The sequence below is a fragment of the Phalacrocorax carbo genome, chromosome 3 (assembly GCF_963921805.1).
Source record: "Phalacrocorax carbo chromosome 3, bPhaCar2.1, whole genome shotgun sequence".
Classification (NCBI taxonomy): domain Eukaryota; kingdom Metazoa; phylum Chordata; class Aves; order Suliformes; family Phalacrocoracidae; genus Phalacrocorax; species Phalacrocorax carbo.
In genome coordinates, this window is record NC_087515.1 from 92,513,851 (window position 1) to 92,539,154 (window position 25,304).

Below are 25,304 nucleotides of genomic sequence, written 5' to 3' on the forward strand. Positions count from 1 at the left end.
CTGAAGCAAAACCCAAGAGGGAATACTTTCAATTAGTGCAGAAGCATCTGCTCATTCATCAAACATTACAGTAGAATATGCTTCACTGAAATTAATGCATAAATGCTCTTTCACGTGCATTATTAAATGCACTCATCACCTGGACTTTGTAATGTTCTGCTATTTATTTGTGTCACAAATAAGCAGAAGATGGCTTGAAATAGTTCTGAAATTAGGTATCTAATTGGTTTTTTTTACAAAAAGTTCTGGAAGGAATACAAATGGTTTGTATCTCAGAGTATAAGCAAACCTGGCATGAGATCTGGGAGGAGACCTCCCTTGGGCCAGGCTGTCCCACAAGTTCCTGTTACCTTCTGCGCCTTTCCTGAAGCATGCGGGCATGCCTGCTGCCAGCACAAGCACCCTGAAGCGCTGGACAAATGGCTGGAACACAGCTGGGAATTAGTGTGCACCGCTGGGGTCAGCTGCCACAGGCTCACCTTTCCAAGATGAAATTTGCCCATCTGAGATGTTCAGGTTTTAGGAAGGTGTAGATTACCAAGTAGAAGATAACAACACTGGCTAATTAATGATATCAAAAATTCATCTTTTTCTGACTACCATGCTGCAGATTTCCTCAGAGGCTGCTTCAATTCTATGTCCTTGGATACCTTCCTCCTTCTGCTCTCTTTAAGTAGAAGATATGGGTCGCAGCTGCCTTAGAACCAGCACATCCTGCTGGGTGCACAAATGTAGGAAACTGGCTGGGATGTGTTTGGAAGCCCTCAGACACAGACCTAATTTTAAAACCATCTCCACATGCTCACAGGCTGAATGTTAAACGAATGAAGAGAGTTTGTCATAAACTTAATCACATTTTCTAAAGCCAATGTCAATTCTCGAAGCACAGAAGAAGATACCCTGGTTAGCTTGTTCATCTTCTCCCTGTTGGTTGTACCTCTTCTCAAGACTTAATTGCTCTGGAAAATTATCTATGTTCAATCATATTGCCAATATAAAGGAATTAACTGCAATCAAGGAAAAGTCATCTAATCTGAAACAGATGAAACAGTAAACTGGATTGTGTAAATATTTTATAAACAATAATTATCAGTGTCGATTGTGCAAAAAAGACTTCCATGGAATAAATAAATAATCATTTTAATAAAGAAGCAAGTATATCTAGGGCATAATATAATTAATAATTACTATGAATATGTATTAATATTGCTAATATGTCTTATTCCTCTTTGTTCTTGGGTAGGCTGTGGATCTTTACTCCTTGTGTTGGTGGGACTCTGCTTAGTCCACATCTTGCCTGACATCAGGGACAGCAGGGGATTGCTATCCTTTGCCATGTTGATTCATTCCTTAGCCCATTCAGTTTCAAACACATGGCCAAGGCCAATGGCCATATACCAAACTGAGGATTATGACTCATTCTTCTGGTTTCCTTTTGATTTAAATTATAATGTTAAACAAGAGTTCTGAAGCTGTGCTTTAGACAATGCCAAACACACATCAAGGTTCTAACTGCCCAATGATCCGCTGCAGTGGTTTCACCTGAAGGAGGCACAGGAACCACAGCTAACGCTACACTGTCTGCCTGCACCTGGGGAAACATGTTGGTGTTCTCTGTGCCCTACCCAGTGACAGATCCATTTCAGAGCTCTCACCAGACCTCCTGCCACGATCAGCGCCATCAAAATAAAATGTAATTCAAGTCAGTGCGATTCATGCAGAGTTTTGGTTGACTCTTCTCATATGAAAGAAGTAGCAGGTGTCCATACATCAGCATGCGGTAACCTTGCTTCAGCTCAGACTTTCAGGCAGCATTGGGATAAGCTGGACTGCCCCGTCCATCCAGGCCTCCAGGAGCAGGAGCTGACAAAGCTCCCATAGCTCCTTTTCCCAGTGCAGGTGATCCCTACTCCCAAACACCTGCTGGTTTCCAAGCTCCAGGCTCGTGGTGGAGTTACTAGCGATGGCCAGTGTGCCTCTCCCATCCATAGGGCTGGGACTGCAGCAGCCAGAGTGGTCCAGGAGCTGAACGGAGGGTGACTCAGCCAGGAGGACGAGCGCAAGCTGTGCTCGCCAAGACCAAGTCACAACAAGTGACACAAGTGCTGGTGCACAGGGGAGGGAGAGGTACATACCGTCTGATCTGCTGTCTGCCAGGAGGAAAGCTCGCAATTTGGTTGCAGCAGCTCCTCTCCTGTCCCTCAGTGGGGAAACCAATCCTAAGAGTGTCTTGCAGCCATCCACACTATGCAGATCGTGGGAGAGGGAAGGAAAGAGACAAGCTGGCAGGAGAAGATAAGAGGCGAAGGGTGTGAGGAGCAGCTGGTGCACCACACCAGGCAGAGGGTTTGCTGTGGTTGAAACATAGGGCGCAGAATGGGCAAACTGGGGCTGCACCTGGAGCCCTGCTGGCCTTTGCCACGGAGGCTCCTTCCCCTGGAGCGCTCAGCAATGGTGCAGGCAGGCAAACCTCTCTGTGCCCTGCAGTGGCCATAAAGGCTGTGGTCCAGGAGATGGAGGGGAGAGCATGCGACATCCACCTCGGTGGCAGCTGGAGGAGGCTGGGCAAGTTGATGGTCAGGGAACGGCCACTCATCACTCCGGTGGAGCAGGGACATAGTGAGATCCCGTTGTGATTGCTGGTTTTATCGGTCCTGGGAGGGGAAGGGATTTTAGCACAGACTTTGTGGCATGGCCAGCTGAAAAGCCGACACGGAGACCGCAGTGGGAATGGCTTGAGGTAAAGTACGTGCCGGTCTTGAGGGTGCCTCAGCCTGTCTGTCAAGGGGGAGCAAGAGGGGAAGGAGAGAGGAAGAAAAATCCAAACTGCTAAAAAGAGAAAAGGAAGAAAGGAAATAAAAGTCGACTGAAATATTTATTCCCTCATCTAGTGAAACCATAACTATTAAAAAAAAAAAAAAAAGCAAGTTACAATAACAAGAGCCTCTTTTCCACCCCGGATGCCCACTGAGGGAAGAGAAGGGTACCCCGGGGAGTGCCCGGGACCCCCCGCACCTGCTCCCGCCGCGCGCCCCTCAGCCGGGAAGCGGCCGGGCTCCCGCACTGCGCCTGCGCGCCCGGGCCGCGCCGGGCCGGGACCCCGCGGGCAGCCCGCCGGCGGGCACGTGACGCCGCCGCACCGCGCCGCGCCGCAGCACCGCACCGCAGCACCGCACCGCGCCGCCGACGGTGCTGCGGAGCCGCGGCCGCCGCGCCGGCACACGCCCCCCGCTCCTTCCTTCCCTCCGCACCCGCCTCCGCCTCCGCCTCCTCGACCTCCTCCCTGCCCGAGGGGCACGGGAGCCGGTGACGGGAGCGAGGCGGAGTCTGGAGGGAAGATACCGAGAGATAGAGATTTAAATCACATCCCCGGCTGTAGAAGGGCAGCAGCAGCAGCAGCCCCGGCGCAGAGGTACGGACGCACGCGCCGAGACAGGTCTGCCGGCTCAGCCGCCGCCGCTGCTGCTGCTGCTCACCATGGGTGCCGCCGCCGCCGCCGCCGCCGCCGAGCCCCCCCGCGCCATGGGCCTGGTGTCCAGCGTGGTGAACGACACCCTCGAGTTCTACCGCTGGACCTGGAGCATCCGAGGTAACGCGTCAGGGCGGCTCCCGGCCCCGCCGGCAAGCCGGGTGTCCCCCGGCCGCCATCGCCGCGCCCGCCGCCCCCCGCCCGCTGTCACTGAGGCCGTTCAAAATGGCTCCGTCTCCCGGGAGACGCGCCGAGGGGGCGGACAGCCCTGGGCCTGGGTCCTCGGGCCTGGCGGCCCCTCCGCACCCGCTTCTCCTCCTCCTCCTCCTCCCGGGTGTACTGGGGTGCTTTGTTTGTTTATCTCTCTTAATCCCGTGCAACGGCCCGGGGCGCGCGGGGCATCGTTTCGTGGCAAGGTGAGGGTGTCCCCCGGGCTGGACGTAGCAAAACCCGCTTCCCGGAGCCGTCGTTCCTCAGGTTCCCTCTGGCCGCAGCGTGCCTTGGGGTGGTCACACGGGAATCTGGTGTCGGAGGTAAGCGAGGCCCTCCGGTGATCCTGCCGTGATCCCTCTGTGATCCCTCCGGCGGCCTTTGGCGTCTGCGGCAGGTGGGAGCCCTGTGACAGCATCGCATGGAGTTCGCCAAACTAAATGAGGAAATGATTGTTACTGTCAACGCAGAAGCTTTCCGTGTTCTCTTAAGCGTGTTTGGGTTGGTTCTGCTGTTTGCCGTTTTCAATATGCTCCATTTTTGTTTTGGCACCCCGTGACTGCAATGTGGAAGATGCTGAAGGAAGAGAAAATGTCTTGGAATATGGAGAAGTATGAAAAAAAGCGGCTTTCAGTGCTGGGACAGCAGATGAGATGGTAACTTGCTACAGTGGCCGGTAGCTATGGAAGTATTGGTCAGCGTGAAAGGCCCTCTCTTGTTGGTCAAATTAAATGAGCAGGGTAGAGTCGCAGCTTTCACAGTTGCTATCGTGAGTAGCCTTGGGCAGTTGGCAGAAGAAATCACTTCTCTGGATGTTTTCTTCAGTTTTTTTTTTAGTTGTCCACACAGTGATGAGGTCAAGGCTATTTTGATTTAAACCTAGAAATACATGGAGCAAAGCTCTGGAGGGAACGCGACTACGGACGTATTTTGTGGCAGCATGATAAGTGAGAATGTGGGGCCTTCGTTATGGACGGGCAGCTCACTACTGCATCAGCAGTCTGTTCTTTTCCGCCCCCCTCCCTTCTGCCATCTGTCAGATAATAAATTAATCTTATGTTATAGATGGAGGGAGCCCACTTTTTTTCACAATTTGCCTTCCCGGCCTATCTTCTGTTTTTTGCCATATATTAAAATTTAGGCCCGTGTGCATTTTTTTCTTCTGTATTTAAAACCTGCTAGAATATGAGATCAAATAAAAATGCTTGCAGCAGCACTGCATTGTAATCTACCAGCGTTTGCTCTCTTTCTCTGCCTCTTGCAACACAATTGTTCATAGACTGCCAGGTAGTGCATGAAAGAGATGCTGTTCTAGCCAATCAGTAGCATTTTCTGACGGATATAAAACTGGATGTGGGTACAAAGTTGATACCCTTATGGATTACTTTATTTGTTTGCAAAAAGATTTCAACTTCTAATAGATTTCCTCAGCCTCAAACATGTTATTTAACTCTGTATATGGACCCCTTTTGTTATAAGCAAAAAGGATCCGGGGGAGGGAAGGATGGATGAAAAGGGTAGTTTATGTAATGAATGTAAAGATAAGTAACTTACATTAATACTACATATAGGGGAAAGTTTTCTTTCTTCCTCCTGCTGCTTTGAAGAATCTTAAGCAGTAGTAGGTTGACGTGGTGACATCTGAAATATGCTTACATCTTTTACTAATTTACTAATGCAAATTTTAAATTATTGCTCTAAGTTCAGAAGCGCGGGTGGAGAGTTCTTGTTCAGATTCTGGATTTCATCAGCTTCCTGCAAGGATAGTTTTGGACACAGCCTAAGTTACATCAAAAGCATGTTACTGTTCTTATTTATACCCGGTAGTATCTAAAACAAGGTCCTCCAGTAGTTTATACAGTCAGGTATGGATATGTGAAACATGTAATATCATACAACGCAGTTACAAGGTAGCTCCGGATCAGAAAGTGTCATTTATGAGGAGGCAATGCTGTATTGCTATTTAATGAAATTGTATCTTAATGCTCTAAGTTCTGCTTAAGTACCTGCTCAGTTTGCTGCTTTTCTGCATGTGTCTTCTTTCAGAAAAAAATAATAGCCTCAATTTGCTGTCTCTGAGTGCATATACGTTAAAATCATGAATTCAGCACTGTTGTGTGAATTCATGCAATTCACCTTTGTGGCAAGAACTATGGCAATGATGTTGCTCAACAGAAAATACAAATTATGGCATGCAAGACCATTGCCTAATGTTCAATATCATTAAATAAAAAACTATACCACGCAGCAAAGTTGCTCAACAAATGATGCTATGCAATAGCATTACACAATAAATCACACTGAAACACTACTACACAGCAAAATTACACAATGAAATATGAAGAAATTTTATTCCCACTACTACTCCTACACAAAATCTTCTCATTCATGTAAAACCAAATTTGCTTATTCTCTCCAGTTTTTGCTTCCATTTTCTGTTGGACACCCAAGTCTGTCTTTAGCCCTGTTCTTAGTATTTGGCGGGATTGCCCTGCCAGCAGGTGATTTCTAAAGCTGCACCAGACTCCTGTGATGAAACTTGTGTAGAACTGTGCCAGAATGTCCCACTGAGTCTTGTGCTGCTTTGGTTTTGTGCTGTAAAGATTTGGTCTTTTTCCTCCCCTGCTTTGTGCTATTTAAAAGGCAACTGACCTTTTCTGAAGCCAAAAAGAACGCCAAAAGATCGAGTATATGATAAACCTAACTGGATTTTTTTTTAAATAATGTCGCAAATTTTTTTTTAGCGTTGTGTGCTCTCTAAAGCTATCTGTTTGTGGGTTTGCTGTGGCGTTTGTTTTTCGTTTGTTTTTCGTTTGTTTTTCGTTTGTTTTCTAAATCTTGCATTTCAGAATAATAACAGTATTCTGTGACTTCTTCCCCATATATATTATCAAATACATTTTCAGCCTTAGCATAACGTTTCTCCTTGCAAATCTGTTTAAATACTACTTTTTCTTTCCTCTCCTTCCTTGACTATCTTTTTAGACACCTTTCATGAAAGCCTAACATCCATTGTAACCATATATTCACCTGAAAAGGCTGAAGGAGATCGTTTAGGAAGCCATAAACTTCACGGAGAGGTAGAAAGGACAAAGACATGGTCTTAGCAGTCATCAGGAGAAAAAAAAAAAGTGGTCAGTGGGACAGTTACTATCAGGAAAGATGATCTAGGAATTTCATGCCATTACTTCTGTAAGGACATGGGGCTGGTAAGATGTAATAGGTAGGGTAGGGCAGGGCTTCCTTCTTTCTCTCAGCTCAGGTAGCTGGTTGTGTTTGGAACTGTCAGGAAGGATTAAGGGTATGATTAGATGACTGAGCAAGTGACTTAAAGGGAGGTTCCAGGCTGAGTCTAGGGGAACTATTAAGATTAATAACTCAGGACACAATCCAGGAAAGAAGAATGTGGAAATCTCAAGGCATGGGTGAAGAGACCATTGGCAGTTGGAGAGGGGGAGTAGGAGACTGTGGCTTGAAAAGGAGATTTATGAAACCTTCTGTCAAAAAGATTTATTTTAGAGGGACTAGTTAATTTTAATTTTAATGTATTGAGCAAAAGGATGGAAGGTTTTTACCAACTTTGGGTGAGAATGGTTGTTCCTGGAGCTCAAAGTTAAAAGAAGGCAGGGCCACCCCAGGCCACGTGGGACTGCTTTGGAACAGCAACTATTTAGAGCTGTTGCAGTTAATAAGATTACAGACTTTTTCCATCAGGAGGAAAGGAGAGAGGAGAAAGATGCAAACTTTCACTTTAGTGGTAGTCTTGTAAGTAGCATCTTGTTCCAGAACAGTATCAATTGTAGCTTTTGTTGGTTATGTCGGACGTGTAAGGCAGTGAGGACGGGAAACATGAGAAACTTACAGCTGCTTGCCTTAAAAGTGATCAGGTGGCACAGCCTCTGTGGGAACTCAAATTGCCTTAAAAACTTTTTCCAGGAAGATCTTGGGACTAAGTTAAGAATGCTCAGGAAGTTCAGGTTCAGTTTCTTTTTCAGTCCAGGGAACAGAACTGGAAGAAAACACGTTTATTCTTCTCATTCCCTTGTTCTTTTCCCCATGCAGAAAACAAATGTGGCCAAAGGATCCTGAATGTTTATGCTTGAGGAAGGTTCATGGGGGTGGTTAGCAGAACAGTCTGAGTGCGCGTAGTACTTTATTGTATTTGAGGGTTTGTGCCAAAGCTGGAGGCAAGTAGAATCACCATGAAAGTTCTTCAGAGGGTGACGATGGGGAGAGAGAACAAAGGGTGAGATGGAGGCTCATGAGGCCTGTTTCACAGAAAATAAGCAGAATGTATTTCTAAGCTTTTGGGGAGCTGGCTGAGCATCAGACTCGGTGATTTGACATGAATCTTGTCTTGCAGATACAATTTCCTTCTCAAGGGAACAGTTTTTTCAATCTGTGATCATGACTATGTAAAACACAAGGATTAGACAGGAGGAAACACACCAGAAACTGGAGAGGCTAGTGTAATTGGGTTTGGCTGTCTTGTGGCAGAAACACAAAGAAAAGCCTGTGGCAGAAGCAGGACTTGGAGAAATTGATTAAAGAAGTAAAGAATGTTAAAGGCTAGATTATGTGAGTCTACTGTCAACCAAACTGAGCAATAGGAGCATCCCAGTTTACTTGATCCGTTTCATTAAGCATCACATTTAACTGCCTGTCAGTGGAGGGAGGGACTTTATTATTGAAGAAAAAACAGCTGTAGATATTGAAGACAATTTGCTGAGTATTTGAGGGAAATTCCACCCACGTTTCATCACCAGGAGGTTTTATCAGGTTGCAGAACTCAAACGACAGATAATCAGAACAAACCAGATACCAAGCACTTTTGGAAACAGAAACATCATTCAGAAAAGTACATTACTGAAGTAGAAATGTCTGCTTAGAGATTTTGGATCACCAGGCTTCAAGAACTCAAGCCTGAAGGAAGAGCCTGAAAGAAAGCTGACACTGTGGATGAGGAGCTGAGTTATGAGTGGAACACCTCTTTCCTAAAATGAAGGAGGAAGAGTTGTAGGTGATCACCTGCAACTCTCAGCTCCAGCAAAGAGGTGAAACAGAAAAAATCCTTCAAAGAGCACCAGCAAGAATGTGATACAAACTTCTGTTTGAGCGCTCATCAGCATATTCCAGAAGCAAAAGGAAAGGAGATGTTTGGACAAAATGGCAAGAAAGTAACTGACCTTCTGAAAATTCCTTTTAAGGCTGTGTAGAGAGCATGTCTTGAAATCCCTGGAGGAAATAGGATGTTACGAATACCCTTAAAGCAGATTCCATGGAAAAAGGCTGGAAAATGGCTTTGTACAAAATGACAAAGCTGATTGCATGACCTTAGTTCCTACTGCAGAAGGCCAAATGACTGGATGTTTAAAATCGCAGCACACTATAAATTACTGTTGTGGAGTTCTTGGTGGATCATATTTCTTAGCTGAGGCTGCATGCCACTAGTGAGGTGCAAATTGGCACGTGGTCCTGGAACCACATACTGCAATGAGAGGGGAAGAATTCTTGAGCAGTTGAAATACCTGTGGCATGAAGGAGATGCATTCATCCTGGGGGCTGCACTGGCTACATAAATCGATTGAGCATGGTGGTTGAACTGTTGTTCATAGGTAGCTGTCTTTAGTTGGAGAAACTTGACTAGAGGTTGATCATGGTAGTCATTCTGTATTTATGCTGTGCTTGGGGTGAAGAGGCGTGTAGCAGGGCTATGGTTATAGCTATGGAAGACCAGAAGAGGTTGAATTCAAGGTAGCTATGGTATACTATCCTGTGCAACCAGGAAGGCTTGTCGAAGGCTGCATAAGGACAGTTAGTAGAGGAAGGTGTAGGAACAGGTTTTAGTTCCTTTTAAGGTCTTGTAGACCAGAAGCCATGAGGAATGGGTGAGGCAAGACTCCACTTTTTCCTCTGCCAGTCCAGACGTGTTTTTGGAGTTACTCGATTCACATGGAAAGGATTAAGGGAGCACTTAGGTGAAAGGTGAATGAATGAAAAGGTTCCCAGTGGATGCAGAGAGAACTTCGGGAGGAAGAATATGCTAGGATGCAAGGCTGGGAAGGGGAAAGGGCCATGGTGTTTAAAGAGGTTTTTTGAGGTAAGGCAAATGGGGCTAAACAAGAATGGCCTGAAAAACTGGGGCTAAATGAGAGTTCTTTTAGCTAAGAAGAATTGGCCATGAAAAGAATCAGAGTTTTGGCTTTTAAAGAGTGTTGGTATGAGTGAAGTGCACCTGGAGCACAGAAGTTAGGACACTGTTTTTAGGGGCAGATCTGATCCACAAGGTTGGACTTCTCTGACTAGTAAACTGTTATACGACAGGGCTTTGCTTTCTCAGGCTGTATTTGAAAACAAAAGTTGAAGCTACCATCACATCTCATAAGGAACTCTTGTGTGTGGGACCATCTGACTGACGTTTCCTTTAGGAAGATATAGATGGAGGATACATAGTTTCCTGATCTTGTTTAGGTGGCAAGTGGGTAAAACTGTGCTCAGTTCTGTCAAGAGTCAAGTGCTTCTGAGCATATGGACTTCAAGGTCTTGTGGCATTTTAAGGACATAAATGGAGGCAGCTCTGAAATTCAGGTCTGCCAAGACTTAGGTGTCAGCTCTGCGGGCATTTTCAGGACTGCACCCTAGGCTGGAGGTAAAGCAATAAGTAGCTCCAAGGCAAGCCTAAAGATGAATTGAGTGCAACATGTTTCATATTAACCCCATTGTGTGTGCCTGGATCTCAAGATAAACATGAGCTAGATTAAATTTCTGTCATGGAAGGTGAGGGGGAATAAGCTACCTCAATTTGGCTTGCATTTGATGCAAGATAATGACATGCCTGTGGGTATTAACTGCTCTTGGTTGTGTCAGGTTAACTCACTTACGTGCCTGCAACTCAACTCCTTTCTTTATGTACCTGAATAATTTCAGTGGTTTGATCATTAACTCTGCCCCGGAGTGTTCTCTCTCTCTGTGCGGCATTGTGCCTGCTTGTACCATGAGATTCTTCCCTAGCTTCACTCCATCCATCCACCTCCCACATGTACTCCTCTGTTTCAGCATGATCATAGACTGTTGACTATTTGCTTTGTTTCCGCCATATTTTCCTATTGCTTTTATCTCTTTATGCAGTATTGCAAAAGTGTCGTCTTCTAGCTCTTGTATACGTTATGCTTCAGTTTGCATGCTTGACCATGGTGTTTTTCTTTTTTTTTAATCTGCTTATTGATATTATCTCCTTCTTTCCATCTCCCAGTTACAGCAAATATAAGAGATTGTTGTATTGCTTTCTAAAAGCTCACAGAATGTTGCTGGAAGAAGGGAGTTTATAACCCATGTCTTTCACTTTTTCTGTTGAGCCAGTAAATTTCATCTCTCTAGCCAAGATTTCATGTCCTTCTATTCCTAGAGCATCATTGTAACATCTTGTTTTTAAATGGTTTAAGATACTGTAATTGAAAAAAATTAAACACAGGTGCTAAATTGAATAGCTGGGCTGTAAATAGAAGACTTCATAACTGTATTTTCTGAGTTTACATTTAATATTTAGTGGTTTACCAGGAACATATGTGCCCAATAGAAATACTTACACATAGATTACTCCAAAATACTTTCATACTTAGGTCACATTTTCTTCTACTCTGTCTAATCTCGGTTTCAGTGATCCATGAATTTTTGATCAAGAGTGAGAAACTGTATTGCAGAAGCCATTAGAGAAGCTTAGATTTAGGGGCCATATGCTACCATAAAAGGTAACACAACTGTAGAACAGAAGAGACTTAGCTGTAGCAGTCATTTGGGTGTGGCATTATTTAGCTGCCAAAATGATGATTTTGATTCTGTATACTTAGTGAATGAGCAAGTCCAGCGGAGAGTTACCAAGACGATTGGGGACAGGAGCATCTCCCTTATGAGGAAAGGCTGAGAGACCTGGGTTTGTTCAGCCTGGAGAAGAGAAGACTGAGGGGGGATCTCATCAATACCTATAAATATCTAAAGGGTGGGTGTCAGGACGATGGGACTAGGCTCTTTCCAGTAGTGCCCAGCGACAGGACAAGGGGCAATGGGCACAAGTTGGAACACAGGAAGTTCCAGCTAAACATGAGAAAAAACTCCTTTCCTGTGAGGGTGCCAGAGCAGTGGCACAGGCTGCCCAGAGAGGCTGTGGAGTCCCTTCCCTGGAGACATGCAAACCCCGCCTGGACGTGTTCCTGTGCCCCCTGCTCTAGGTGTGCCTGCTCAAGCAGGGGGGTTGGACAAGACGATCTCTAGAGGTCCCTTCCAATGCCTACTATTCTGTGATTCTGTGAAAGATTCAGACTCTGATCATTCTCTGGTCATCTTTGGGTATAAGAATATTTTCTCATTAAGTTAATGTTTTGAAAATCAGCATTTCAAAATCAGTCTCTGGTCCCTGTCCCCCCTGTCCCCCCTGTGTCGTGTGTGTGTGTCCCCCCGATTTGTCATTTTTGCTGATGTTGAAGGCATGTTGAAAAAATAAGTTCGAAATGTTTTCAGTGTTGTTCTTCTTTGGAGGCTTTGACTGGAGCACTTGTGTTAGGCTAACAGAAGACCTAATGTACCTCACAACTGTAAATTTTGCTTCTGCCCCTGAACTTTGAAGATAAGAGCTAATATATTTCAATTACTCCTTTGGCAGTTTTTACTCTAAACAGAATTCCCACCTCATTCATCCTCTGTAAAACCAAATTGATGACCAGCATCCTCGTGCTGATATAAAACAGAAAAAATGGGTAGTTTATCAGAGAGCTTTCTGTGCAAGCTCCTTGCAAATGTTCTGTAGCTTTCTGGTGTTACTTTTAGGTAGTTTTAACTTGCTGTTGCTGGTTTTCATAAATGTTCAATCACTGCATCAAGATGTCTCTAAACATTCATCTGCAACCCCAAGTCATTCTGTGTTACAAGAGCAGCAACATAAGATGTATACATTTCCTGTGTAGTTAAGCACCAGTATCCTTCCGCTGTGTTAGCACATTAGCAAGACATATATCATTGCTGAACTTACTGTCCCGTGTATGCTGAGTATGTAACACATGTCTCTCTACAGTGGATAAGGTCTTGCAGAGTTATTATTAAACTGCTATTAATAATCCCTCACATTTTTCAAGGATGTTAGCTTCTAACTGAGGGAATCCAATACAAAAATCCATCTGTGGAGAAGATTTATTCTATGATCATCCCCTTTGGCATTTAAAAACCCGGAATCGTATTAGATGGGCCAATAGTCTAATCTGTTATTGCAACCTTGAATGTGCATAAATCCTGTGTTTGTATTACTGCTTACTGATACCCCTACAACTATATTCATAGTACCAAAACCCACCACTTCTGTGTGAAGTAATGGCATCTCCAGTCTGAGCTCTCAGAAACACAGGGTTGGCTAAGAATTAAAGTTTCAGTAAAAACACAGTAGAAAGCAAGCTTGCTGAAGTGTGTTTTACACAGCACTTTTATTTCTTTAGAAATACAGAGACATGGGATGGATCGTAGGGTTCTGCAACTAGTTCTTAAAATTACATCCTCTGGGTTGGTTGGGTTGTTTTTGTTTTGTTTTTTTTCATCTGTTTTCTTCATCTGTTTACTCTGTAACTTGTAACATTTAAGAAAAGCCATGCAGGTATCACTGCAATGGGAATGCACCTTGCTTCTGTGATGTTTGGAAAAGTAAGATTTTACAAATGAAGAACGTTACGTGCCTCGAGGGCTTACTATCTTGCAAATCTTGTGTAAGCTTCAATGAGGATTATATTTTAATTATTCCTTGAAGCAGAGTGTTTGCACTGATCCTCACAAATAATCGTAAACAATGGAGGAGGTAAATCAAAAATAATTTGAACAAGTAGACTTGAAAATCCTGAGACTTGATGGTGAATTGGCATGGCTCCTGAACTTCGTAACAGTTCTATTATTTTTGTGTCTTGAAACAAGTGCATCCCATAATTGCTGTGTGCAGGCACAAAGACAATATGGTATTAGTGATTGAATTATGGGAGTCCAAGAAGACCAGAATGCTGGTTAGAATAATGGGAATATTGGTTAAGATACATCTGATCTTTTTAACAACAAATTGGGATTAGGCGTTCCTGTTACTTTAATGGGAGTTTATGAAATACATGTATTACACATGTGTTCATTAGCTGCAGGAGGTGTTATCCCTAGCTGTGTGGTATTTTGATTTTATGTTGCGGTATACAGCTTTAAGGACAACTAAACAGTCAATTGCAATGCCCTGAAATTTAAAACAAAGCCACAGCTGGTTGTGGGCAGTATGTGTTAGTCTTGTCTGTGGTCCTTTTGGTTTTGGGGCAGGCACCTCTCATTTCTCAGTGCAATGGAATTCATCTGCAGCTTCAGCTGCAAACTTGTAAGATGTGGGTTTTATTTTTTTTATTTTTCAGAGTATATGCTTTCATTATTCATTGTGCTTGAGACTGAATATTTTTTTCTTGTATCTTAGCTTGATGTTTCATAGCTTGTTAAAACAGCAATGCTTTGCAATAAAATTTTGATGTCTCCTCCTCTTGACCCAAAGAAATGAGTTTGTTCTTGGCTAGTTAAACCTTGAGGTTAGACAAAATACGTAACTTGGATATTTCCATTCATTCTTGAAGATCAAAGTAAACATGTTTTCACTGTACAGGTCTGTATTTTAAAAAAAATCATTTGGGTCAGCTATTGTGCTCTTTTGTGCCAGGTTTTGGGAACCTTTTTCCATATAGCATTGTGTGCATGTCACCCTTAGCTTTACCAGTAGCATTCTCACCTCTCCATTTTCTTGCCAGTCATGACCGCCACTGATGCTATGATGTTATTGTGATAATACAGAATTCTTCTGTGAGGGAGGGTGGCAGGGACTTGATTGGTATAGTTAATTTTCCCTGTCAAACAGCTGCAAAGCTGATTTAAATGTTTGTGGAGTATCCAGAGAAGAGCCATGAAAATGATTAAAAGATTGGAAAATGCACCTTCAGGTGAACTAAATAAGGTGTTTCTTCAAATAACATAATAATAATAAAAAAAAGGCAGCTAGTGAGTGACCTGACAACTGCTTATAACTGCCCAAATGAGGAGGGGAAAAAAATTGATAAAAGTTGGGCCTTCAGTCTGGCAGAGAGAAGTATCAGGAACTGATTAAAATTTAATTCTAATTCCTTGCATTTAGGGAGCAAATTTATGCATTGGGTCTAATTAACGTTTTACAGCAAGCTGTTTTATGTTCTACTGGGTTCTCTGCCTCTGAAAAGACGTATCGTATAGTAAAATGGGAAATTCTTCTAAGGAAGATTTCTTAGCTAAAACATGCGTTAAGGGAAGTTTCACGGCCTTTGTTTTGTAGATTATCTAGATTGCAATGTTCCTGAGTTAGGTACAGGTATCTCTGACCCTGTCAGACTCTTAGAAATATCCATAGTGCCAGAAGACTGCAGACATTGCCAAGTATGATAGGTAAGATAAAGGTGAGAAAGAAGCATAAACTGGCCATTCCTTGTGTACCAGGGCTTTTGCTCTCCTGTCTGCACAATCCCTCCGAGGAGGATATAGGCTTTTTTCTCACTGAAACAGGAGTGAGGCAGTAGGCAGGTTATTTTAGTTCATGCACTAGCTTCAGTCCTCTGTCATAGGATTTATCATAAAGAAACTTGATAAACTGAGATAACTGAGGGTTAGAGTGCAATATGTGCAAAGAATAATCAATATCAAGGCAGACAAGTTAATTAAAGCACTGGAGATCTTTAAAAGAGTAATTCATTTTGGGCCGTGTAAACTGCTCTATTAAAATTGTAATGAATAAGTGAATAGAAAATTTTAACTTTTGTAGGTATTCAGTCCAAAGATATATGGCCTCTCAGTTTTGACTCTGCAATGGTACTTCTCTTAACAGTCTTCAGTCTCAAGTTGTGCAGCCCATGTAGTTAGTCATGTACTGTTTTAAAGTCTAAGTTTATGGCTTCGGCTGTTGTTCCATTTGTACGTTCTGAGGTTTTAGTTAGTCAAAGACTGAGCTTTTTTCTTGGAATCTCTGCAAACTGGTAAGACTAAATGTACTTTTAAGTGATTCTGATGCGTTACTCCATTTAGTTTAAAAGGCTAGGGCCTAATCATGTAGATGCTTATTCAAGTGTACTTTCCACTGAGCCAATCTGCAGGGGTTGTATAGGCACAGTGAACCTTATATTCACTTGCAAATATTTACAGGGCTGAGCCAGTATTTCTAATACAAATGCAGAAAGAGAAGTATGTTGTATGGAACATTAATCCATAATCAGAAAGAAGAGGGGGGCACTAAAATACTGCAAAGGAATTTAATGTGAAAGCTTTGTAAATGCTTTAAGGTGCATGATATTATGTTTTCCATATGTTTTCTTGTATGATACATGTTTTTGATTTTTGTAATATCCTTCAGTTATAGTGTTAGGGGAGCTAAAAAGATGTGTGAAATTCTTAGATAATTAGAACAGTGTACTTCATAGAACAATGCCCCAGTTAGATAATACTGGTTTGCTTTCCTTATATTGTGGAATCAAAATTTCATTTGTTTAAGGCAACCTTTCTTAAACCTAAGATTGGGCTTTGAGAGGACTTCTTGTTAAAATAAGCAGTGTGGTGTGCAGAGAGCTCTCACTGTTGAGAACCACATTTAAACAGTCACCATCATTTCTGCAGTGTCTTTAGAAATGTAATTGGACAGATGGATGTGCTGGATTGGCACTGTAAGTGTCTTTGCGCTGAGAATAGTATCAATAGCTATTAATAACTTTGAAAGGCTCTCCAGATAAATTAGTGAGTAGCGACCTTATAGTTAAGGAATACTTATGTTAAAGTAAAAATAAAGACTTACTAAGTATTGATTTTGAATCTAATATGAATGCAGGGAATGTATTTTAGCTATGTAATATTTTCTCTAAAACTAATATTAAGAGATACTCACCGTTGTTCTGTTTCAGGATTTCTCCTAATGAATGTAGAAGCAACTGTACTATGCATTTGTTTGCTTATTTTTAAAGTTTGTACTTCTTGAGGAAAGAAAAAAAAAGTTGGTCATAGGCTCAGTAATATGAAGGAAATTTAACCATCTAAAATCCTCTCTGTTGGAAGGAAATGCTGAACCATATTTAACAGAAGCTTTTGCATATTTAAGTACCTACAGTATGTTTCACAGAAGTTTCTTGTGATTTTTGACTCTAGATCACCATCATTGCAGCCCTACTTACTGAAATTCATCTTCATTTGCCTTTGATATTTCAATACAGGTTAATTATGTCCTCTTTGGACATTACTGGGTGGGATATTCAGTCCTTTTCACTGGTCCTGCTCTTGTTCTTGCTTTGGAAGAAGAAATCAGAGGGGTTTATGTGTGTATTTCCTGTTAATTGCCCCACATAAAGAATTAAATCCTGCAAGGGTTGGTGCCTCACAGCAATTTAAATTTTTTTATATATATATAAAAATAGATATATGTTGTTCTGTTTCTTGTCATGTCTTCGCAATGTGCAACTTTAAGATGTTTATACACTCTGACAGGAAAGCCGTGGGTATATAAACATTCCTTATTCTTTCCTTACATAACTGTAATTTCCTATCAGGAACATGTTAGCAGATGCCTTATTCTACTCTGGATTCACTTTTATAACTGAGTGCAGCTTTAAATGTTTGTTCTAAACCTTCTCCCACCTTACAGAAAAAGCACTGTACTACAGGTTGTGCCATCACAACAGACATTTTATTGGTGATCGAATTAGAATCTGGGTCTTAGGATTTGAAAGACAACAAACGCATTAATCCCCTGAAAGATTCAGTCAGTCTCTGTCAATTCTAATCAGGTAAAGGCATTGGTCATTTTGCATCAAAGTAGTTGGAGGGATTTCTTAATTCAGGGACCTGGCCTTTTTATTTCAAGCCTGTTTCATCTTTCAGGTAATAATGTACCTATTGTGTGTGAAGTACTGCAGGATTCACTACACTCATGTGTCCCCTTAAGCTATCACAGTTCTCTGTAATTTGCAGAAATCATTCGTGGTCATCAGCACCAGGTAGTAAGTAGGATGCAAAATTATGCTGGTTTTGCTAAAACAGGGTTGGGGGTGGGGTGCAAGGGAGGAGGGTGTTGGAGTAGCTTGGGTGGTTTGTCACTTAAGCAGATGACTTAAGAGAGTGAATTTATCTTGGTTCGAAAGAGGGTATCTGAAAAGAAGTTTGGAACAAGGGTCTGCATATAACTTTGTTTTCTGTGTGCAACATGGACAAGCAGGCTTGCCTGGTAAACCAGAAAACCTGGGAGAGGTCAGGCCCTCAAAATCCCAGTCAGATTCCCTGGGCAGTGTGTTACACGGTCTGTATCAGTGAACTATGCTTTTCTTGCAAATACTTTAAGACTTGTCTCTGAGATGCAGTGGCTCACTGTCCAGAAGCCCTGTGCAGAGGGAAGGTAATAGGCTGAAACCATGATACAGGTATGGAAGTGTAATGGCAGCTGCCCAGGTGCTCTTATGTTGCTGTCAGAGTTAATTAAATACCTCTCTTGGTTTTCTCCAGTTAAGTTCTTTGATTTGTAGTATTTGTAGAAAGCAGGTGAAAGAACTGTGCAGAGTGCTGATGAAGCATGAGGCAAAGCTCACTTGCAGCTGAGCTTTCATAAAAGTTATCCCTTTCTCTTTCCTTTCACCCTCTAGTGAATCCTCACTTTCTCCCTCTAGAAATCTTTGTCTTTTGTCACAAAAAGAAATCTGGAATAGGTCATGGTTTCCTGTTTTCAGCAGTGGGTGGTAATGTTCAGCTCCTGGGTAAAAGTAAAATCTTCTTCCTTTTTTCACGTTTTTCGAATTGTCACTTCAGTATTCAGGATACCATGAAACACTGGGTTAGAAAAATAGAAGACACATTCTCTAGTATGTCCGTACCTCTTTATATTGCTTAGTGCAAGAAGGCTGGGAAAGCAACTGGGTCTCTTGCCTCACCTGCTCTTAACTCTTTGCACACTACAGGGTCTGAAGTGAGTCGCAGATTTGATTAAAACATGTCACACATTGGCTATTCCCAGAGTTGTCCCCTAATTAAGAAGTGACACTTTTCTTCTTGCTTGGTGGAGATGAGTCTTTGCCCATTACTTTCTATCAGGTGGATGATGAAGTTCTCCATTTCTCATGTCTTCTAAATAGTGTTATCTTTTTAAATTCAGGTTTGTAGAGCAGTTGCTAAAAGCAAGCAGGAACTAAAGCGTAAGGGAGCTAGCAGTGTAATAATTGCAACACAGCGCTGTGATTTGAGCTTCAAGAGGTAGCATTCTGTAAGCTCTGGAAATTGGGGCTGTTCCTTTACATCCCAAGACGCTATACTGTACTATAAAGCAATCGTTCTCATGTTTTACAGAGAGTACATTATAATGTAACAGAAGCATCTGTTCCAGGGACTTGCTGAAAAGTAGGAGGTAACTAACTGTCTTCTCTCACTTTTCTTCTGTTCTGTTTCACTGCCTGTGTTTCTACAGCCAATCTGCGTGTGTGTTTTGTTGCTCCTCCCTGTACTCCTTGCCCTACCTTGCCGTTGTCTTCTGTTGGTGGCTGCGGTCACAAGGCTGACTCCTGTCATTCTGGCAGCGTCAGCCTTGCTGGAGGTTTACATGTATTAGGATGACTTATTTCTTTCGGTATTAACGGCCACAATGGAAGCACCTAAGCTCGTTTATCTTCTTTTCCACTTCTTTTTAGGCCTCCTAGCATCTTACGTGCAATGTTCAGATCAAGTATTGTTAAATCAGCTGGAAGCAAGAAGAGTCAGTGCCAGGCACACTGTCTTTCTATACATCACAATATGTGTGGTTTATTAGAAATAGAGGGTCTCATGAAATCTGCTCCTAAAATGAGGTTCTAATTTATGATCTCTAGGGCAACCAAGGAAACGAGAAAGAAGTGGAGGAGGAGAAAAGGCAGTGCTGTTCTGTACTTTCCTCATTGCATCAGAGTTCCTCATTTTGTAGATAAGAAGGGTTTTTTAACTTACCTTCTAGTATGCCTGGGTTCAGGAATTCATTTATGGTATGAGGTTTTTTTCACTGTCTTTGGGTTACCATGAAGTAAAACAGTTCTCCGAAAGAAACTTGTCCTCTAGCGAAGTCTGTGAGCAACTGCATTGCTATTTGGGAGTTTGCCCACAAATGACTGAAGGCAGGTGTTTTACATGTCTGAGCTTCCCGAGGAGCCCTGTGTGTGATTTCCATCTGAACTCCCACTGGCCTAAGCATCTGGGAAATAATCCAGGTAGTATCGTAGAGCGGTGCAGTACCTGAAGTATTGATAGTTATGGAATAGTTACCTTTTATGTCTTGCTGTAACTAGAGATGAGCCTTTATATGGGGAGAGAGGGGAAGGAAACACTGAGTAAGGAAGTGTCACTATAGGCTTTCCCTTATCTCTTCTGCAGCAGAGCCATCTTCTAATCCTAGATGTCACCGGTTCATCAGGCTAAGTGCTTTTTGGATACAGTTCTAGAACTTAATAAAGCATATTCTGGGCCCTAGAGTATGTGTAACTGTGGATCCCGTGAGTGACTGAAGGAGACTGTAAATAAAACTTTTGTTTCCCATATGGCAGCACAGATTACTCTCACTAGAACTATCCCTTTGAACTCTTTTATTTAGTTGTTTTCTAGTAACATTGGTAGTATTCTGTCTAGAAACATATGAGACTGACCTACATCAAATAGCAAAGGTACTTGGTTAGCATCATGCAACCTTTATAAAACTAATTGGAGGCTTTTTAGTGCCTAATTTTAAACTAATAAAAGCTATTAATTTTATCAGTATTTTGCCAGATTTCTGTATCTTTCATTTGCAGTGGTGTTGAATATTTGGTTATGTTGCCACTGTAGTCACTGTTCATCATAAACAAAATAGGTTTTGGAGGGATTAGCGGCTTGGGTTCGGGCTCACGTGAATCTGTTTGCTGTATTGTTTAGGACTGTAGAACTGGACAATACAACTTGCATGACATGATGAATCTGTGTGAGGTGATGTGATATAGTGGGGGTTTTTTAAAACTCTTTTCTTTAACCTTCCTAGAAAGAATGAGTGTATTGTGTTTCTACTATGTGATGCAGCTATTCCAGGAGAGAATAATACTTAAAATGATGATGGAATATATTCTGTTCAGACCTTGTTGACTCCTTCTGTTTGCTTCACCCCCCCCAGACAAACGTGTTGATGACTGGCCCTTGATGCAGTCTCCATTTCCAACACTGACTATAAGCACTATTTATCTCCTCACTGTCTGGCTGGGCCCCAAATGGATGAAGACAAGAGAGCCCTTCCAGTTACGTTTCCTGTTGGTTGTTTACAACTTTGGAATGGTTCTACTCAACTTCTTCATTTTCAAAGAGGTGTGTATGCCCTCTTGCAGGAGGGAATTCCTATTTAAGTCTGAGGGTGTCTTCAGATTGTCAAATGAAAATAGTCTTACATATTCATGATGTCTATTGAGGGTGAATGTTTTACACAGACTTTTTAAGCTGAGTTTGCCTTTGATGTGAGTATTTCTGGAGCTAGGTACATTCTGTTTGAGAATAAACTCACTAAATGAGTCTATAGAAAGAATTTGTGTGCTAGCTATTCCTGGTTCTTTTTAGATTTGTTTGTGTAAATACTGGATAGATTAACTAAAATCTGAAGAGATTTAACACTTGTAACTGATTTTTTTTCTTTTTAATAATCCTAAAGGCCATCAGAAGGTACCTTGTTGGAAATTGAACTGTTTGTTGGTGCCTTCAATGTGTTTATTATTTTTAAGAAATTCAGATGTCCCTTGTCTGTAGTGAGGAACAGTATCTCTGTGTAATTTATCTTTCAGAATAAGAATAAGAATAAAAATGAAGTGGACTGTGTCTTTAAATAAAAATAAAAATATAAATATAGTCTTCTAATATTTGGTTTGCAACATTCTGAGTGTGTTAATTTTAATAAATTTCAGTGTTGCTGCATTTCTCATTTGTTAGGTTTTCTGTACAGAGGAAATTAATAGTAACAATGCAGTGGATCAGCTCTTTAGCAGTAGCTAAGTGGGATTACTTTAACAGTTTGATAATCATTATTCAAGGATAGCTGTCCAGAATATAGCTGATGCTAGGGAGTAGTTTATGCTGCTGTGACTTTGCTCATTTGGATTGAGAGTCTTCTTCCTGGAAGACCTGGGATTGTAAATTTGCAAAATCTGTTTCCAAAAGTATGCAAATGAACAGAGCAGTTAAAATTACAGCATTGCCAAACTCTTCTTTTTCTGGCTGGTTTGTTCTGTGCTTTTGCGAGGGAAGCACGGCATATCTGGTGATGATCTCCGTACTGATCCTTCCCCATAGCTTCTTTAATAGAATTGTTAACTGATTTCAGCCTCTTTTTTTAAGACATGGTTCAGTAAAATTTTAGCCATCACACCTGAGTCGTCATTTTGTCTGAATTGTTTTGTTGTGCTATTCAATTAAGTAATAAAGTACTACAGGTACCACAGAATTTAATACTGACACCCAAGGATAGTTGTGGGAATGGATGAAATCCAATCATCTTGACAGGTTGCAACTGAAACTTCTCTGAAATGAATTCTGCAGTGTTTTTGCCATCTCTGTCTTTTTCACTTATTCTTTTAAATTGGTTTGGTTTATCCGTAAGCTGAATTATATCAGGCTTGTAGTCCATTAATTTTCAAACCTATGTTGCTTATAGGATAACACATGTTTGCATGGCACTTCCAAATCACTGAATTAACATAAAAATGAATGAGACTGCAAATACGCATTTGCTGCTGATAGGCTGAAAGCTCATAATTTTAGACATGGACAGAGGTTCTAGTTTCCTATTCAAATGGTAGGTTGTTATTCAATGGATGTTAAGGCTATGGATATACAACATTTACAGGAAGTGTCTTTTCTTGATCTTAGAGACCGATAGGAGGAAGGTGTTTGAGTTTCAGTGGTTCCCTATAACCAGGCAACTCCTGCTTCAATCTGCATGAGGTTTACAATACCAGTGTGTCACTGTGGTAATTAGCATGAGTAATGTAATTGTTATGGTAAAATGGTACACAGTTTGTATCTGTGAATGGCTGTAAAGTTTCCAGGTATTGCTGAGAACAGACTTGGAATGTGAAATGCCTTTAAATGTTATTTAAATAATCATCCTTATGGCAAGCTATGTTGTTCTTTTGTGATAACTTATGTTAAAATGGTACGTCCATAAAGCATTCCTAGGTTGTCTAGTCCAAGATTCCCATACGCTGGACTCAAGTTCAGATTCAAATTAGGAACAGATTTTGCTTAGAACATGCAGAAGACCCAGATGCATAGCCCCCTTTTCACCACAGAGTCTTGAATATCTTGTTCTACTTTGAGGCAGTCTGGTGAAGTCAATTTACTGCCTTTTGCCAAATGAACCTTGGTCAAATTACCTGGTAGGTTGCAGAGGGGATTGGTCAGTTTCTGTAACAGTGCAGACTAAACTGTTCCCTCCACTTCTTTGATATTATCAAAGGTGCTCATGCCTGGACCACACTGGAGAGTAGTGGTGTTACAGCTGTTTGTAAATGGGCTTGGATGATGCAGAAGTAGTTCAGTTTCTTTCTTGGGATCATTTCTGTAGATAGTTCTTTCACCTCCCTCTTTAACAGACATATGCAGCAAATAAGTCCAGAGTTTCACAAGGGTTTGTATGTTGATCTTGTCTGGATAACACTTGTCTCTGCACCTGTCTGCACTGCTAGGGGTGTATGCAAGTTGTGACACTGAAGTAAACTCGAGTTCAGTCTAAATAAGATGGAAGCGAGGTTAGGGGTAAGGATGGTCAGTGCCTACCTGTGTTTATTTTGGAGAGCTTTTTCTATCACCCTTCTTTACTTTCACAGCTCACAGTTTACTGGTTACATTGGCTCCCCTGCTGTCTTTTTTTAATCCTGAAGAGGGTGGGATTGCCTGGCTTTAAACAGTCTTGGATCATAACATCTGTGAATGTCAACATTAGAAGTATTACTTGAACATTGTACAGCTCTAGGCAAGTGTTCTTCTTTCCAGTGGGAACTTGCTCAAATGTCAAGTTTATCTTCTCCTGTTCAGGTTATAACAACATGCTTTATCTGGAGTGGCCCTACAGGAGCACTTCATGTGCTTTAGGCTGTTTCTGTTGGCGTTAAATGGGGAACTCTTCTTCATCTAGTTTCTCACAGTATGTTTTATGGGTGCTCAGCATTGGCTACTGAGTTTTTTGTTTGTTTTCTGTGTTTGGGTTTTTTTCCCCTGGATTTTGATTGGTATACTGTTTTAAGAATAGTAGATCCAAATTATTTTATCCTTGTCTATTGGAGAAAGGCCTTTCTAATCCATCACGGGAATAGCGTTTCTGTCATTCATAGTGAAAGCAATTAGGTACTTTCTGTATCTGAAGCTAGAGCTATCAGAAGGAATACTCATGCTTGAATAACTTAAGGTCATACTGGAATCCTTACTAATTTGTGCAGGGCTCTAATAATCTGGGCAGATACATGCAGGGAAAAATGAGTACTTTCTTTTTAATTTACAAGAAAAAAATAGGTACTTTGTAACAACAGGTTGTTAGAACTAAATATTGTCTTTCTTCAATAGTGTTGTCAGGGCTGATAAGGATATTTTAAATGTTTCTGTTCAGGTAAGTTTGTAGCAAGAAATTTGCTGATAATTGTTATGAACATGTTTTATGTAGCATCTGTCTCCTCATGTATGACTTTAAATTTTTCAGCTGTTTTTGTCTTCAAGAGCTCGAGGGTACAGCTATGTCTGCCAGACTGTGGATTACTCAGATAATGTTTATGAAGTTAGGGTGAGTATTTCTTCTCTTTGTTTTTGTATATGAATGTGTGTAATATATAGCACTACATGATGGTTTAATTTTTGTCTGCAAATAGTGTTTCCAAAGTTGTGCTGTCAGCCATGGTTGTATCCCGTTATATTCTCACAGATGGCTTCAGGTTTGACTACACTGCACATAGCAGGTTTAATCAAAGTGCATCAGTGTATTTGCATTAACTTTCATCTGACTGCTACAAGTAAGGGTAGTCTTAAAGATACCATCCTTGGCTTCATCCATGGTTGTACAACCCAGGATAAACCTTGTATACATGCTTTGGTTCTAGACCTTGCTGAAGTTTATGATACCAGGGTAACCACAGCAAAGGTGTAATGTTCTCGCTAGATTAAAGCAAGTAAGATTTGTCAGCATATGCTGTGGTTGCACTTCACTCATACTGGTGAGGCAACTTTTTGTTTCCTTTACCCACGTTTGGCTTCATGAGGTCTTGCTGGCTTCTGGCAGATGTATTATCGGTACGTTTCATTGCAGAAGCTTAGATTTCAAATGCGTATCTTTTGGAAAGCATTCAAATTAAAATCAAAGTGCAGATGCTTGTTAATTTCTGTAACACTGTTGATTAGCTCATGTACTAAACCTTATCTTCCGACAGAGCTGACACTTGAGAGTCTATCAGCTGTTCTTGCAAGTTTCATCTACAGATTAGAATGTGTTCCTGAAAATGTAATGAAAGTGTGTTATAGTCTAAATACATTTAATATTTATAACGCATTTTGAAAAATATCTGTCTACAAG

At 41.6% G+C, this 25,304-nt stretch overlaps 1 protein-coding gene across 1 annotated transcript in view; it reads left to right on the plus strand.

The window, feature by feature from the left end:
* Positions 1 to 3,076: 3,076 nt before the first annotated feature.
* ELOVL4 (ELOVL fatty acid elongase 4) overlaps positions 3,077 to 25,304 on the plus strand; it is a 39,322-nt gene continuing 17,094 nt past the window's right edge. The window contains exons 1-3 of the mRNA XM_064447751.1: positions 3,077 to 3,589; positions 20,880 to 21,067; positions 24,441 to 24,521. Of these exons, the coding sequence (XP_064303821.1) occupies positions 3,478 to 3,589; positions 20,880 to 21,067; positions 24,441 to 24,521 (381 nt within the window). The 5' untranslated portion in view covers positions 3,077 to 3,477. The remainder of the gene's footprint in view (positions 3,590 to 20,879; positions 21,068 to 24,440; positions 24,522 to 25,304) is intronic.